The sequence below is a fragment of the Pezoporus wallicus genome, unplaced genomic scaffold, assembly GCF_028554395.1.
Source record: "Pezoporus wallicus isolate ANWC-B61680 ecotype Strahan unplaced genomic scaffold, APGP_CSIRO_Pwel_v1 contig_4131, whole genome shotgun sequence".
NCBI classification, from domain to species: Eukaryota; Metazoa; Chordata; class Aves; order Psittaciformes; family Psittacidae; genus Pezoporus; species Pezoporus wallicus.
In genome coordinates, this window is record NW_026641950.1 from 6214691 (window position 1) to 6231495 (window position 16805).

General features: G+C 38.8%; 1 protein-coding gene across 4 annotated transcripts in view; it reads left to right on the plus strand.

Moving 5' to 3' along the window:
* The first annotated feature begins 755 nt into the window (after positions 1–755).
* CRISPLD1 (cysteine rich secretory protein LCCL domain containing 1) overlaps positions 756–16805 on the plus strand; it is a 41261-nt gene continuing 25211 nt past the window's right edge. The window contains exons 1-2 of one of the 4 annotated variants that reach the window (XM_057426208.1): positions 756–894; positions 1826–2148. In XM_057426208.1, coding sequence (XP_057282191.1) covers positions 1891–2148 — 258 coding nt within the window. In that variant the 5' untranslated portion in view covers positions 756–894; positions 1826–1890. Of the gene's footprint in view, positions 895–1825; positions 2149–16805 lie in introns of those variants that run through there. The other 3 variants (XM_057426207.1, XM_057426206.1, XM_057426209.1) reach the window with 3 other exon arrangements.

Sequence of the window (16805 nt, forward strand, 5' to 3'; positions counted from 1 at the left end):
AATGAAACATTGTCCCAGTCCTTTTACATACAAAATTCAGGCTAGAAGACTTTGATGAAATACAATGAAAAAGTACATCTCTAATACCTAGTCTTGTGGGAAGCAGAAGTGAGTGGTTACAAAGTTTTGAATTCTACTTCTTAAAGAGAAAACTCATGCTGATGGTCTGATCTACAGTAAAATTTCTGTCCTGGTACCTCCAGCCCTACTGACATGTTCCAGACTTTTGCAGAGCTCGTGTATGAGCACCCAGCTTTTTCTCCTTGCTGCATCTCAGCAGGAGGGTGCTGCTTTAGCATCCTCTCCTCAGATACCAGGGGATGGAGGCGGCTGGGGCCGGGGCTCGGCTCTGCCTTTTATGCTCGACAGCTTTTGCGGGACCAAGGCCAGCTTCTGGCAGGATGCAGAGGACCCAGACGACCCTTCCTGCCAGCCACACTCGAGACACCGCCGGGGGGGGGGGCTCCTGGGAGCTCCGCCGCACGGGGGAGGACGGGCAGCGGTCGAGGGTGCGGGCGCTGATGCGGGGCCGTTTTCGGCGCGGTGCCCGGAGTTTGGCGCATTCCGCCCCGCGGGGTGCCGGGGAGGGTTGTCCGCCGCACGTCACCGCCGCCCGCGATAAAAGCCCGGCGGGGAGGGAGCCAGGAGGAGAAGCGCGGAGGTCCTCGGGGCGGCAGCGACCCGGAGGCCGGCGGGGGAGGCGGCGGCTCGCTCAGCGGCAGTCCTTCGCCGCACTCCACTGCTGGACGTGGCCGCACCGCGGCTGCCCGCTACAGTGAGCTGGGAGAAGCCGTGTCTGCGCCCCCCGGCCCCGGCCCCTGTGCGGGCCTGGCGAGGAGGTGGTCGGCGGAGCGAAGTTGGCTGCAGAGGGAGGAGGCAGCCGGCGGCGGAAGGGTAAGGGCGTTGTAGGGAGGGGGGGCTCCCGGCGGCTCCCGCAGCATCCTCCCTGCGGCGGGGGATGCGGCGGGATACAAACCCCGGCGCATGCAGGGTGACTCGGCCAGGAAGAACGTCGGCGGGGCCGGCAGCCCCTCGGCGAACGGGGCCTGGGCGGTGCACCACAGAGAGCCCGCTCTGCCCCCTTCGCCGCTTTTTGTTTCCCTCGCAGCGGCTGGGTCCGGCGCGGTCGGTGCGGCCGGATGAGCGCGTTTTCACCCAGGCACCCATGGCGCAGGAGTGACCATGGCATTCCCACCTAGAGCACTCAGTCATGCAGTAGGCAGTGTCGGTATATGCTGTTCTTGGAAGTGGTACTACTTTTACAGAGTTATCTCTGCTGTCCTTTGTTTGGTGAATAGACTAACCTCATCAACCCTCATTTGCTTTCTCGAGTTGGAAATCATTAAAAGAAAAAAAAAAAGCTTTAATCAAAGTCGTATTTTGAAATGCACCAAGAGGGGATATTTCGTATCAACTTAATTGTGTTTTTCAGTCATTATTTTGGCAATGGATGCAGGCCTTTTAAGTTACTTTGTTCTTATTCCAGTACTGGAAGACCCTTTCTACAGTCTAATCTTCATTTATGTTTGGCTCCTTTTAAGTAGCTATGAAAAGCATGCTTTCCTGCATGAAGGCAATTAAATGTGCATGCCAGTGTACCATATAAAACAGCTTGAACAGACTGAAGTTCATAAGGTTGAAGATAAGCCATCTTCCCAAATCAACAGTGTATACTTACTAGAGTAAAAACAGAGTAGCATCCTGGTTTCTCCCCCTGAAACAACAGTGGCAAACTGTACAAACTACAGTTGTTGTTGCTTAGTAAGTTCATACAGACCAGCAATTCAGCCTCCAAATTACATTACTCTCTCTTATGCATTTACAGCCAACAGACCTGGAAGAAAGACTTTGTCTTGGACCTAACTCCTGAGCATTTTGAGATCATTCATCATGAAGTATGTAGTACAGGAATGGCTCAGAATAACCACCTTGCTATTCATAGCTCAAGGACTTTCTGCAATGGTTCTTCCCAATGCAACGCTCTTACAGGAGCTTTTGGAAAAGTACATGGATGAAGATGGTGAGTGGTGGATCGCCAAGCAGAGAGGGAAAAGGGCTATCACAGACAGTGATATGCAAAGTATCTTGGATCTTCATAATAAATTACGGGGTCAGGTGTATCCACCAGCTTCCAATATGGAATATATGGTAAGGAAAAACTGATAGTGACGTGCAGAAAGAAATGTGCTTAGAATGGTTGCTGTCACTTTGTAACACAATATACTTTCAGTTTTGGCTTGCTTGTTTTCCAGTTTAAAGCACTTGTTTCTTGTTTGTCTTTTTTTTTTCCTTTTGTACAGAGGTGAACTGTGAGATAAAAGTATCTGCTTGTGGATCAGACATCATGTTCTACCGATACTAATGGTTTTAATCCTTCATAGCTCTCCTGAATTTAAGTGGCAATTCTGCAGTGGTAGGGTTCAATTTCCAAAATTACATTGCTCAAAGTAGTTGATTGTGACCTAAGAAGTTACCATCTAAGAAGAGTTACTGAACTCTGAACTTTCAAAATAACTTGAATACTCTCCCATGCTTCTAGGTTAGATGGAATTTCTGAGGAAGAAAGTCTTCTATTTAACTTGGCATCTGTTACTGGATTGGAGTCCTGTATGTTCCCATGTTAGACAGATTAATAATGTAATGCATAATTTATATTTGTGTTTTTCCCTTAAGAAGCATCTATATTTGGTTTATTATTAGTAGATTTAAATCTCCCATGGTTTTGAACTTTGATTTTATGCCATAGTTCAAGGCTAACTCTGTCCTTGCTAATTAAATCAAATCAGGTCATTAGAGCTTTGAAGAAGTCCAGAGGTCTGACAAGAATGGACAACTTTTCTTCCGTTCTTGTTTCTGCAGAAAAGCACAAATCTCTTTCCTGTGTCCACACTGTGTATTATTTGTGTATCAGTCCAGGCACCAGAGAAATAGCATTACTAAGGGTTGGGTTGTTTATACCAAATGTTACACATATTTATTTACAAATATTGTCAGGTTATGACAGCAGGTCATACTAACACATTTCAAGATGTAGATGTCTTTTGCAGCTTGGAGTGGTGTCTATCAGCTTGGAGATCTGATTGAACTGAGCATATATGTGCCCTGGAGAAACTGTGCTTACTTAAACCATTAATAAAGGCAGTTTAACTTAAGTTTACCTGTATGAGTGTTACTATATTAGACTAAGAGCCATCAGAGAATTAGTTACTATGTTTCATCTCCAAATAAGGGGATGATAATATCTGAAACTCCTTTCTTTAACTCCTTCATTTAGAATAGTCTGCACATCATTGAACTAGTATGTTTCTGTTACGACTTTATAAGACCTTTTTATAATATAAGTTAGCTTCTTGTTTCCAATAATCTAAGTTGATTTATTTCTGGAAAACTTAAGAAAAACCTGTCCAGAATTTTTATAAAATAAGAACAGGGAAAACTGCATTGTTTTCCTATGTTAAAATAGCGTAACACTTTTTCCCAAGATTCTGCAAAAGAGTAGCTTTGATTTTTATTTAAGTGCTTTTTTCCATTCCTAATGATATTTTACATTTACCTGTGTTACATATTTTGAAAAGAACTTGGATATGCTGGTTGGAGTTACACTTTTGACGTCTGTATTCTTCACAGATTCCTCCTGCACTGCGCACACTTTGGCCTAGACCTTGTGTTAGGTCTACATCTGGAACAATTTTTTTGTGTTGTTGTTGTTGTCTTTTTATTTCTGTGCTTCACTGTGACCCCTGACCCAGAGTACAAGTAGCATGGAAAAGAGATTACACAATTTTAGTATTAAGGAGATATACTTACGTCCTGTTACTCAGAACAGGACAGCAGCTTTCAAGAACCTTGGATTCAATTTTGGGATAATATCCAAGGGAATCAGGGATTGGGGTGGGCAAAAGTTTAGGATTTGTGAATGGGAAGGGTCTGTGTAAAGAATCTGGCCAAAGGAATGGATATGCGTTCAGAGACAGAGGCCCATGAGAAGGGCATGCAGGGGGGCTGAGAGTCTGGTCAAGAAGATGTTGAGAAATCAGTGGCATGGAGAGAAAGAGCATTTGATGAATAGATGTGGTTAGGGGGAAGAGCTGTGACTTCCTGGTCAAAGAAAATTTGGAAGCAAGAGTTTACGGAGGGAGGTTAACAGCACACAAGTTCACTAAGAGGCTATACAAAAAGACAACCTGTGAGTGAGTGATAAGGGAGATTGTATGTGGAGGAAGCTGGCAGGAGTCAATATTGGGAACTGAGAGGATAATTTAGGAGACAGTGGAAACCCTCCACTGCTTAAAAGAAGGAGGAAATTATGGGATTTCTGATTGTTTGCATGTATTGTTTAATAAGAGTGAAATTTGAGTACAGAATGGTAAATGTGGTGTGGAGCCACAGATTGAACAGCAAAGAAGGAAAAATAAATGATAGCTCATTAAGGAAGCATGGTTTGTTTTGTGTAAAGTGATTCCTTTGGAAAAACTAGCATCATAATCATAGTGCATTATTCATATTGCACATTATATTTATTGCATAATTAAATTACTTGAGGCAAACTCTATTCTGTCATTTCATAACTTTTGAGAGATATAGCTGTATACGTATTACTGCTAGTTTTCTGTCCATAATTAAAGCAAATGCCTGTTTTGACACTTTATAGTGAATTTATTTTTCTAGATTCATATCAATAATAGGATTAACAAGTTCTACTTTTCCAGGTGAAGTGATAAGCACTCTTAGATCTGTCTTTCCAAGGGTCTGTGACCTCTGGGTTAGTTTTGTGATTCTTTTCCAGTTTGTATCTACGCATGGTAGATATGTCTAAGGAACAGAATGTTCTCATGGTTGTCTGGCTGAATTTACCAGATGACAAGTTCATCTTCCCAAGTACTGTGACTCTAGCAGTGAGCAGTAATAGATTTGTCGGGTAAAAGGATAAGATAAAAGCGTGTGAAAAGAGAAACTTCTGCAGTGAACCCCCCCCCCCCCAGCTTCCAGCAAACAGCAGCTTAGGGTCTTCCAAAATCTGCTGTTATACTTTTTGTGGCCAATAGTCTTGGGTGGAATTTTCTTTTATGAATCTGAATGCTTTTGAGTCCATTTGTATTGTTTGAATCCATGGCATCAAGTTGCAGAGCACGGTATATTTCAAATCATAGAATAATTAGGGTTGGAAAGGACCTTAAGGTCACCTAGTTCCAGCCCCCTGCCATGGGCAGGGACATTTAATTATGGATTGTGGGAAAAAGTACTTTTTTTTTTTAAGAAATAATAATTTCCTCAATGGTGGCATCTTTTCAGCTGGAGAGTCCTACTCCTCTTACGTGAAAAATGTTCTATCTGGTATGGTTGTACTGTTTTCATTTTAATTCAAAGGGAGAAAAACAAACTCTTGATACTTATGGCATACCACAGATACAGTTTTTTGCTTCCTAATCATTTCTAAAATTCTTTTACTTTTTTCACTGTGCCTGAACTAAAGCTGACATTTTCATATAGATATTCACAATTACTCCAAGATCTTTCCAGTGTGCTAAGAGGTCATTTACTACACTACAGTGTATGAAAGTTGTCTGTAATCTCCAGCAATGTTCTCATTATTTTGCATGTGTTCACACCGAATGCTGTCATTTTGTTTTCCAGTCACTTATTATTAGTGAGGCTCCTAACTCTGTCTTTTATTTTCCTATCTTGTTTTTAACTACCATTAAGTAGTGAATACCATCGTGCATTCCCTTTTCTTGGGCTGTTGTGAAGAAGTTATACAGCAGAGGACCGTGGACACATCTTGCAGGGAATTTGAAAAGTTATTTTGTATTCTTATCTCTGTTTTCTGGCTTTTATCACTTTTTTTCTTAAACTCATGATATCTTAATTTTAGTCATTTATTAATGATAATGAATTAATGAATAATTAATTAATGAATTTATTAATTTCAAGACCAGGTTGGATGAGGCCTTGGGTGATATGGTTTAGTGTGAGGTGTCTCTACCCATGGCAGGGGGGTTGGAACTAGATGATCTTAAGGTCCTTTCCAACCCTAACTATGCTATGATTCTATGATTAATTTTTAAATAACTTAGGAACTTTGTAGGAAGCTTAACTGCACTTAATCCTCTTCCACATGTTGACACCTTCAAAATTTAATACATTCAGGGAGGATTTCATATTATCTGTGTATTTAGAATGTTTTTTAATGTTCTGTATGGAATCATCCCATGGAAATCAGCCTTTAGTCTGCAGTTTCTCAGGATCTACTGGACACTTTTTAAAATATTACTACCCACACTCTGTTTTCTGTTACTGTGGTAATGAGGCCATATTAGGAGAGATTGTGTACCACAGTAATTCTGAAGTTCCATGATCAAGTTCTTCCAGATTCTTGAAGGATATTGTCTGGTCCTGCAGTTTGATGCTGTTAATGTATTCAGTTCCATCTAATGTGTTTTAAGTCTGATATGGATCCTCCAACTCCCCTTCTGTCTCTTTCTCCATATAGAAGGATTCTGGCAAGAGAACCTGTGTAAGCTCCTCTGTAGGGAACTGTAGTCCAACCAATTCAATTAACTTCTCTGCAGTGGCTTTATGTGACCTTCTGACTGCATGTTAGATCATTCTTTCCTAAACATTTTATTTCAATGCTGAGAGAATTCTTGAAGTGTCAACATTATGACTTAAACAGGGGAAAAAAGATATTTTTAAGGTGATGATGAACATGAAAATGAATGGCAGATACATACTGTTGATGTTTATTGAGGTCTCTCCTCATAAGAGAGATGCTCCAAACCTGTGATGATCCTTGTAGCCCTCCACTGGACCCTTTCCAGTAGCTCCTTGTCTTTCTTGTACAGAGGAGCCCAGAACTGGACACAGTACGTCATGCATTCTATTTTAAATCATTCTTTTAGTACTGATTCCATGACTTCATGCATATTTTCCCAAACAAATGAGTAAGTCAAATAGCTCATGTAAGACCTATATTCCATGCATGTGCCTCTGTTGTACTGAAAAGTGTTTAGGTTCCTATTTTGATAGATAGCAATGCATTTCAACCTGGTATTTCTCAGCAATTAGCCACACACTGCATTTTGTAATTACTGTAATTAGAGAACATCGGTGTCGTCTAGAACAAGGAAGTCTTTGCTTATTTATAGTTGTCTTTTTTCTAATCCTGCTGATAAATGCTAGGGAAGTCATTGAAAAGCTTGTGCTTTGCTTCTATAAAGTTTTATTTTGCAAACCTTGTGAAGAAAATACAGTCTTCTAGAGGTACTTTTCAAAAAGTTCAGAATGCAGTAATTTATTTGCTATAGCTGCATGGTTCTTAAGGGCAGTTATGGGTGTGTATCTGAATCAGTACTGAATCCATATTTTGTTTACAGAAGAAAAAAATATTCTTACTTTGTGTTGCTATAATACCTCTGAAGGTCTTAATTTTAAAAATTGATAATGATCTGATGAAAGTGCTGATACCATGATACTCCTTTCGAAATCATGACTGACTCATGACTCCTGAGGGGCCTTACATTTTAAGAGGCTTAAAGGTTTGCCTTTCCATTTCAGTAACTTCATGAAAACTTCAGAAGAATATTAGTAGTGACTGTAAATACTTCTCATTCAGATTTTTCTATTTTTTCCTCAGGCATATTCCTTCTGTATTTAAATACAACCCATTGGACTTTTGATCATATGAACTCAATAGCAGGTGGAGCTGTTCCATGAATAATAATGGAACTTTCATGTCACCATAGTGACTGAACAGCTATAGAAATAAATTATTGGCTGTTTTGTGATGCTTTTAGATCCTATGATCTGCATAAGTCTGAAGGTAGAAGTTTCTCTCTCTATCTCTCAGCTTCCAGCTGAGATTTTTTTGTCTGTAGTATACTTAGGAGAACTGAAATAGCATTAGGAAAAATGAAGGAAAGCCTTGTAGTGTACTTTACACATTTTAGTGTAGTGCACTTACACATTTTGGTGAACTTTTATGTGCTGAATAGAAGTGCCCTGTTAAATTTCCTAGACCTTTCTGACAAAACTTGTTCATGTCTCTGTTTAGCGTATCTTGTCCATTTTGCCAAAACTCTTGAGGGACACTTGGTAAAAAACCATTCATGTTCCTTTCGAGTGGAGGACTTTGGTTTGTGGAATCCCTCAAGTGTCTGGAGAGCACTTTGGGTGCCAGGAACAGGGCACCTCTTTTAGAGTGAACCTGCCTGCTTTCCCTCTGGTTTTCCACTTTTCTGCTCCACTTCAAAGGTTGGTGGAAGTGCTTCAGCTCCTCTGCCTGTGCTCAAAGGCTGTTGACACTGCATCAAAGAATACATTGACGTTGACTTATGCTCTTATTCTGTCTGGCAGTTTTAGCAAAGGATTGTGCAATGTGAAGTGTCCAAGAAAGCAAGTGGATAAGTCCGTGGTATGACTTTTACTGATGTAATGCCAACAACAACTAAGCAACTCCAAGCAAAGAAACTGAAAGTGGAAAATAGCAGAAAGGCTCACTGTCTCAAAGTTTAAGGGAGCCTTCCCAAAATAATTAACAACATAGGACAGAAAATGTTCATCTTGTATTTTTGCTGTCAGAGGCATTCTTCATCCTCCATATCAAAAATATTATTAAAAGTTAATCAGTAGTAGTAGTATAAGAGCTTAAATACAAAATACAGTCTGAACACAGAATCAATAAGATTTATAAAAGTATCTCCATGTAGCCTTAGTCTTTATGATGATACCTGCCTGGGAATCTTCTTTAACTTAAGATTTTTTTTTAACAGATGCAAAATACTTATTTTTTTAACAATTTCATTGAAATGGTAGATATGAATTTATCCTCAACTTTAGATTTGGCTTAAGTACAATGACTGCCATAGTTAGAAAAGTGTGATTTATTAAGAAGACTGTCTTCTGTCCATACAGAGGATGTTTTTTATTTTATAATGAAGGAAGATAAGTTTCTATTGAGGCTATTTCACTCATTAAATACAGAATTTTGGCTGCCTGATAGATACCACAGTATATTTGCCCTCAATTCCCTGTTGGATCTCCAAATGATCAAGAACTCCTTTAATACATTTATTAAGTCTTTTTTCTTTCCTTTTTTTTTTTTTTTTTAGGTTTTATTTAAACATATTTCTAACAGTCGTAACAAGTCACATATGATCAATGGGTGCTTTATGGCAGTAAGTTCAATTCACTTATGTCAGATTACAGTGGTCATCTTCTCAAAGGATTCACTGTGACACATGTTTGAGATACTGTGGCTAATTCCTGTTCAAAGTCCAGGAAATTCTGTAGCATCTCTAAAACTGCTGTATGAAAGCAATCAATTATAGCTGGTTTATCGTAGCAGTCACTACTAGGATTTGAGGTAAGGACCCATACTCTGGTCAATTTGTGATTAGCTATAAATATTTATGATTACTATTTGTAATGAATGTGTGTAATTCATAATTCAACAATCAACAAAACTCAGAAATCAAGATCAGTGTTTACACTCTTGCTTCTTTTCCATTTGTGTCAGAATTTAGAAGTGAATAGGTATTTAGTCATGTTCTAATAGAAAGTCTTTATGCAGTACTTTTAAAAAGTAGCAAAATAAATGCACTGTTTCAGAACACCTTGGAAAGCTGAATATTCCAGCAAGGTTTTTTTAACATGCTTTGGGTACACACAGAATTAAATGTGATTAGTCATGTCTGCTGGTTCCTATTCCTGGTTTTACTTTTGAACACAAAAAGCTCAAACACATGAAACTCTAATAGGGAGATACTTCTAAATATTGATGCAATGTATTCAGTGTTGGGGAACAATATTTTTGGCTGTATACCACTTTCATGTTTCCAGGCAAAAGCCACAGTTTTCCTGCTTCTTACTTTTGTCCAGAAAAGTGGCTGAAACCTCAAGGTATGTTCAGGGATCTCTGCCCAGTTAAAGCTCTATAAACTCTAGTCCGCCACATGGTAGCATGTAAAGTCCTTACTGTTTTATTTCTAGACAGGTAGTAGTTCTCCAATGAAAAATAGGTGCCTAACTTTCTTGGTAGTATAAAGTTTAACAATTTCAGCTATTCTCTTTCTTTTTGCTTAAAGGATGTATCAGTACTAGTCAGTGTGGTTGTTTTTGTATATTCAAGGAGAATTGTCTCGTGTTTCAGTACTCCTGAGCTTTTGTGGTCACTCTGCTGTATTCTGTAAGGGATCTTGAGCTTGTACAGAGGCCACATTTTTTTCATACTCAAATGGCTGAAAGTAAGCATCTCAGTCATGTGCTAATTCTCATTAGTTTCTATGGATTTCATTCAGCAGCCTTGGTATGGATCAAAATGCCTCACCTAACCATAACTGAAAGCCAAGCTGATGAAAACTGCCAATGTCTGTTCATCAAGAAGAAACCATATCAAGCCAATCTATTTTTTTTTTTTTTATATGACCCACTAATTAACCAGCATAGTGTAGCAGAGGGGAGTAGTAGGTGTCATATTTTTGACCCTGGAAAGCTTTTGACACTCTTCACCCTGACATTTTTGCAAGTGAAAATTGACAAGCTCCCTGTTAAACTGGCAGATGATTGAAGGTGTTGCTGCTTCTGGAGCCCATGCCATTTGGGTAAGCACTTGGGTTATGACTTGTGTGAGCATACACTTAAAGAATACACTTGAAAATTGCAGAAGACATTAACATGGGCGCAGGTTAGGATTGTTTCAGAAAACACGATAAATTAGAACTTGAGAAGTGGGAGTAGTGGTTTGGAACCAACATGATGAAGTTTAACTGCAAGTTATGGAATAAGGAAGAAATCAAACAGGCAAGATATAAGGAATAAAACGTAGAGGTAACACTGCAGTAAGAAGATACAGGAGTCGCACTGATTTAAAATTTAAAAATTAGTATAAGGGAGCAGTCTTTGAAAGGAGACTTCTCCATGTGAAGCTGGTGAGACCTTGTCTGAAATGCAGTATCCAGTTTTAGTCATTTTTTAAGAATGGTCTAGCCATTCTAGAAGGAATGAGAGGGATTAATTATAAAGACAGCATATGTGCTTTAGGTGTAAAAGTGAAGGAATGAAGCAGCTGAATTTGTTTAATTTGGGAAATAAATGAAGGTTGTTAACAGGAGAGAGGGTGATTTCTTTTTTCCTTGGCAATAAAACATCAGCTAGCATTCCAGCATTGCAGGACAGGAGGTTTGGGTGGCATACCAAGGAAATCCTCTTTACTCTTACAATAAAAATATTCCAGAAGAAAATTAACTATTATTCCGAAAATGTTGTTGCTAGTTTTGATTTAAAAATAGGGATAATACACATATATTTGATTCTGGCTTAGAGGAAGAAGCTAGATAGATACAGTCAACATCAGTCTTCTGAAGTAATTTTCAGTTGTACCTTTCTGTCACTTTGCACTGGTGCCCTGCAGCTGATTTCTAGTTCTTGACTGTATTTCTGGCTTACTTTGCTCATGGCATTTCTCATTCTATGTTTCATCTTTCCTTTTTTTTTTTTTTTGTTCTCAGTGTCATTAAAGAATACAGTGGATTCTATTAAAAAGTAAATAAATACCCATACTGTACTGTGGTATTTACTTTACCACTCTCTATATTTAGAATATATACAGCAATGAGGTATTTATACTATGCCATGGTAAATGTTTACTTTCAGTGGTGCCTGATGGTACTTACTTTTCCATCTTTCCTGAGCTTAAATTTTAGCTTTTTTCTTTTCTTTCTGTATAGTCCCATTCCATATATTTTTTTCTTCCTTCCTACATACATGAAAGCCTCTCCAATTAAAATGTTATCCCGTTTTATTTTATTTTATTTTACTTTTTCACTGGAAAACGTTTTTTGAACTACTGGGGTCTTCAGTTCTGTTGCAGTACTGGTTGGTATAATTGGTAGGCTCACTTAACACTTTGGATGGGAATGTACTTATTTGATCTAACGCTCATACAACAGAAATGGTGGGAGTCATCTACCACCACAAGCTTTTGATGCCTGTGGTGTATATGTCTTCATTTGAGCCAGTCTTTTTTTATAATTAGTAGAGAAAACTGAGAATTTCCAACACACAGTTTATCTCAATTAAAGGTGGGTAGCTAAAATTACCTCCCTCTACAGATGCTTACTTGTCTGTGTAACTGCAAAGGTAATTTGGATAATTAGCTCAGATGTAGGTATCTGCTTTAAGGCTGTTTAAATTCAGGGGAGGTTAATCCCTGTGTGGAGTGATTAGTTTGGCTGGTGATGAATTGTAATTTAATATGAGGTATCCTCACAGAAACGTCAGCTCCGCCATAAGCAGAGCATTAGTTTCAGTCTACGCGCTACTTGAACCCCATGTTGACAGAGGTTAAATACCGCAGTTTGTAGTCCAGTCCATAAAGCTAAGCTGGTGTTAGATGCGGTTTATTTTAACGTGATAAACCAGAAGCATTCAGAAGATCCTTATTGCATGCAACATTCCTGCTGTAAAACTTGTAACCTTCTGGGGTAGAAGAAGAGTGGGCAGCTGGAGTTGGTAACTGTTATTACCATTCAGTTTAATCTGCCACCTGGGTGGTGGAAAACCTGGTTTTTAGCTTCAACTGATCTAGCACATGTGGAAAGTTTGTGTAATGCTGCTAGCGCCTAATATATGGGTATGTCTTTGATGTTGCACTGGGTTTTAATAGGATACTGATGAAGGCAGTGCCTGTGTTAGTGAGTGTTGTGGTGCCACAGGAGCAGGTATGTAGAGCAAAAGAACTGGTGCTGAGGGCTTGACATTCATGCTGTCTGTATTTCAGTGGTTTTTATTTTGAACTGGGATTAATCTGTGTGGACTGAATACCCATGAACCACTGCAAAGTGTTAGATGCACTCCTAGAGCACACCTTGCATTTTAGCTGGAAGAGATCCAGTTTGTACTCCAGGAGTGCTCTGTGATACACAGTAAGTGGGAGTGATCAGGAGTTCCATTTCCAAAGCACATTCCTGTTCTAAATTAAAAAAAAAAAAAACAACAACAAACCAAACCCTAATTCACTTTGAGTTCAGTCATGGTGGTATTGCAACCCAGTCTAAAAGATTAGCATTGTTTTCAGGCTGCTGTCTACATGAAAGTGAATGTTTTATATAGTAGATATTAGATTGGTGTGAAATCTAAGAAATGCAGTAGAAATAGCATAAATAATAACTCAGATGATACACAAGTTGTTTTCCAAAGCTGAAGCAGGAACACACTTCTGATACTGTAAGGCTGAAGTATATAGAACAAAATATTTTTCTCTTACAGTAAAATAGGTGTTTGCAGGGACTGAAAACTTAGCCAATGCTCCTGCTGTGTGTAGTGGCTTAGGTGAAATAGCTTTTAAAATAGCAGTTTTGCTATTTGGGTATGCTGTTGTGGATAGCAGAAGCATCTGAGCTGTCTATGATGCCTTGTGAGTGGTAGACTATTCAGAGTAGATGATAAAATTAAGTCTTGAGCAGCACTGAGCCTTGACCCTTGGTTTTTATATGAGGATGATGCTAACTGTAAAGACCAAAACATGTTACCTTGCAATGGGAAGAGACTACTTCCTCTAGTAGACAGCTATTGCAGAGATGGGGAGAAAAGAAGTTTTTTTTTCTCATCCATTATCATGATGTCAGAGTGGTCATAGCTACCTAGTTATGTACCTCTCTTTCCCTCCCTCTCATATAGAGCAAGTTTACATCTGCACCTTTTTTGAGAATTTCATGTTGCACTTTGGACACCAGAGGGCAAGACAGGTACAAACCAATGCATATCTGTCCTGGGTTCAGCAGTAGAAGTCATTTTTTCTCCTTCTTAATAGCTGGTGCATTGCTGTGTTTTTAACTTTCGGCCTGGGAACAGCACTGATAATGCTGATGTTTTTAGTTACTGCTCAAATGTTGTGTCTGACCAAGGACTTTCTGAGCCTCATGCTCTACCAGGGAGGAGGGGAACCCGGGAGGAAGCAGAGGCAGGACACCTGACCCAAACTAACCAAAGAGGTATTCCATACCACAGCATGTCATGGCCAGGATGAATAAATGAGAGTTACCCAGAAGGGCTAGATCACTGCTTGGGTTGGGCGGGGTCTTATCAGTCAGCGGGTGATATTGTATTCTCTTCCCTTGTTATTTCCTTTATCATTATTATTATTGGTGGTAGCAGTAGTAATTTGTGTTATACCTTAGTTACCGGACTGTTCTTATCTCAGCCAGTGGGAGTTACATTCTTTCAGTTCTCCTCCCCATCCCTCTGGGAGCTGGGGGAAGAAGCAGGGGGAGTGAGTGAATGAGCTGCATGGCTGGTCTTAAACCATGACAATATCCAAGACTAAGAAAATGGTATGTGCTACACCATTTTGTGCACTACAGTCTCTTTAGTTCCATAGTTTCTTCCATGATACTGTTGAATACAGGGCTATCGTTACAAATCCAGCTATCTTATAAACTACATTTTCTCATCTTAAAATTATCAAGATAGCCTTTGGTTCAGTGCTTTCTAACCTTCTGCATATGTAAATAATTTGAAAAGTGAAATTTCATTCTGTGAAAAGTTGATCCCATTATCTCCTTTCTATATCATACTTAGGCTTTGAATCTTTCCTAATTTCAGCTTTCACTGGCAACTGTATGTGTATAACAAATTAACTTCTTACAACTGCAGTCTGCAGACTTTATCTTACAAGTCACGCATTCTTGGCTTTTACAAGTCATGTAACAGGTTTAAAAACTTACGGACCTGGCCGTAACTAGAGAGACATTAATCTATTCTATTCCATTCTGTATCTAATATTTCATCTCTATTTGAGCACATTTAAACTCTAACGTAGTCTTGAAGAAGTAACAATGGTAAGTTGTACTGTAGGTTTCATGAACTCATCTGAAAAACTGGATCAAATTAAGCATTGGCTGGCAGGATAATAGCAGTTTTTTCTTATGACAGACTGTGCTAGGTGTATGTGCATGGCATCCATGTCAGGTAGTTTTTCTGTGTGCACTAAAAATAAGGGGTTTAGGTGTTAAAGGCTGAAGAATAAATGAATGGGTCCTTTCCTCTATGGCGCAGAGAGAAAATGTCCTGAATAGCTGTCTTGGTTGTGTAGTACATGCGTTGAGGAGGAAAGCAAGACAAGTTGCATCATTTGCTGCGAACCCAAAATACATATATGCAAGGCTTTTGACATCTGATTCACGTCTCGGAACATGTTGCAGTTGAGGTTATTTGTTGATACTGTGTGTTTGAGTTATGCAGTATGACTGAGTTAATTCAATCCTTATAAAACAGCAACTATTTACTGTAAGATTTCTGATTATTTTTATCATAAAACTTTTTATTCACAATTTCTCATCAAAATTTTGAATGATTAAACTTAAATGAGTGCATGAAATGTATGCTTTGAGATTTCATGTTGTATTTTTTATAAAAAGATAACCTGTCTTCTAATTCCTAAATTTAAATTCTGATATATGAGACAGTTCCCATGAAATAATATTACAGGCATTGTACAAAGGTACTGAAATATGAATTACTCAAGTTTTAAAAATCATCTTCTTTCTCCATTGTTACAAAGATTAGCTAAAGCTGTTTTAGATTAGTGCCAATGAACAACATTTGTCTAGTCTATTATAACACTTTTAAAGTTTGATTAGAGAAAGGAAAATTGAAAAATTTCAGTTGAAACAAAAATTGGTTTTATCTATTGGAGAATTATATTTTTTTGTTTTCAATGAAAACTACCAGAAATTATGATTAGTTGACCTCTAACATTCCCATTACTTCATTCTTTCCTGTTCTTCTTTCATATATGTCATAAACTGATGTCTTTTGTGAAGTTCCTGTCATTAGACCTGTCATTATGATGGACACAGTGATCAAGGAAGGATGGTGTTATCACTGTCTTAATGGACACCAGAGCAGAATCAATAATGAATCTGCTACAAGGAAAGTGCACTATGATGAGGCTCACTTCACCATAAACAGTAGTAAATAAAAACCACAGAAAGCACTAATTGGACAAATTAAAACTCTTAACATAAAAAGAAATAGGGTGATTACTTAATGGTGAGCCTTAAGCTACGACCTTTTTTGCTTAATTACTTGTGCAGATTCCTACTTGATATAATCTCATGCACATAGACCCATTCTTCAAAAACCTGGAGTTGGCTCCTCTTGGCTGATGTACTAACCTTTTGTGCAGTCAGGAATGACTGCAATGGGTAAAAATACCCAAATACCCCAGTCTCATTGTTGATATTATCTCCTGCTCTATGCTTTGTGCAAAGAGCTTTGCTGCATTCCATCTGCTTAGTCATGAAGATTATTTCTTTACTCCATCTAAGGTTGTGGACTAGAAACTTAGAAGTGTGCTTATCTCTGGGTAGGCAAAGCAAGGGAGAGTAAGGACAATATTTCATAGTGTGTGTGAAGGCAGAGAAGCAGAAGCAGCTTTTTGAAAGGCATCCACTCTCAACAGTACCTTGGAGTGTGGGTGCTCATCTGTCAGGAGGATTGAATTTAAGTTTTTCATCAGAAAGCTATTCTTGCAGAGTTCTGGATGGCTCTGTCATGCATAGCTATCATCATTCTTTAAAAGAAAATTTTGTTAAAGGTAACTACTTCACAAGCTTGAGGAACTGATTCAAGCAGCTATTATTGACTGCCTAGCTTAACTTCAAAAAATCATTATTTCACTTAAAATAGCTGCATAAAATGTTTTGAAAGTTTTGTGGAGAAAAATACCCACAACAGTACAATTTCTTTATCCACAACTGCTGTTTTAAGAGTTGAAAATGTAAGGGGATGCTTTACCAGAGAATAGA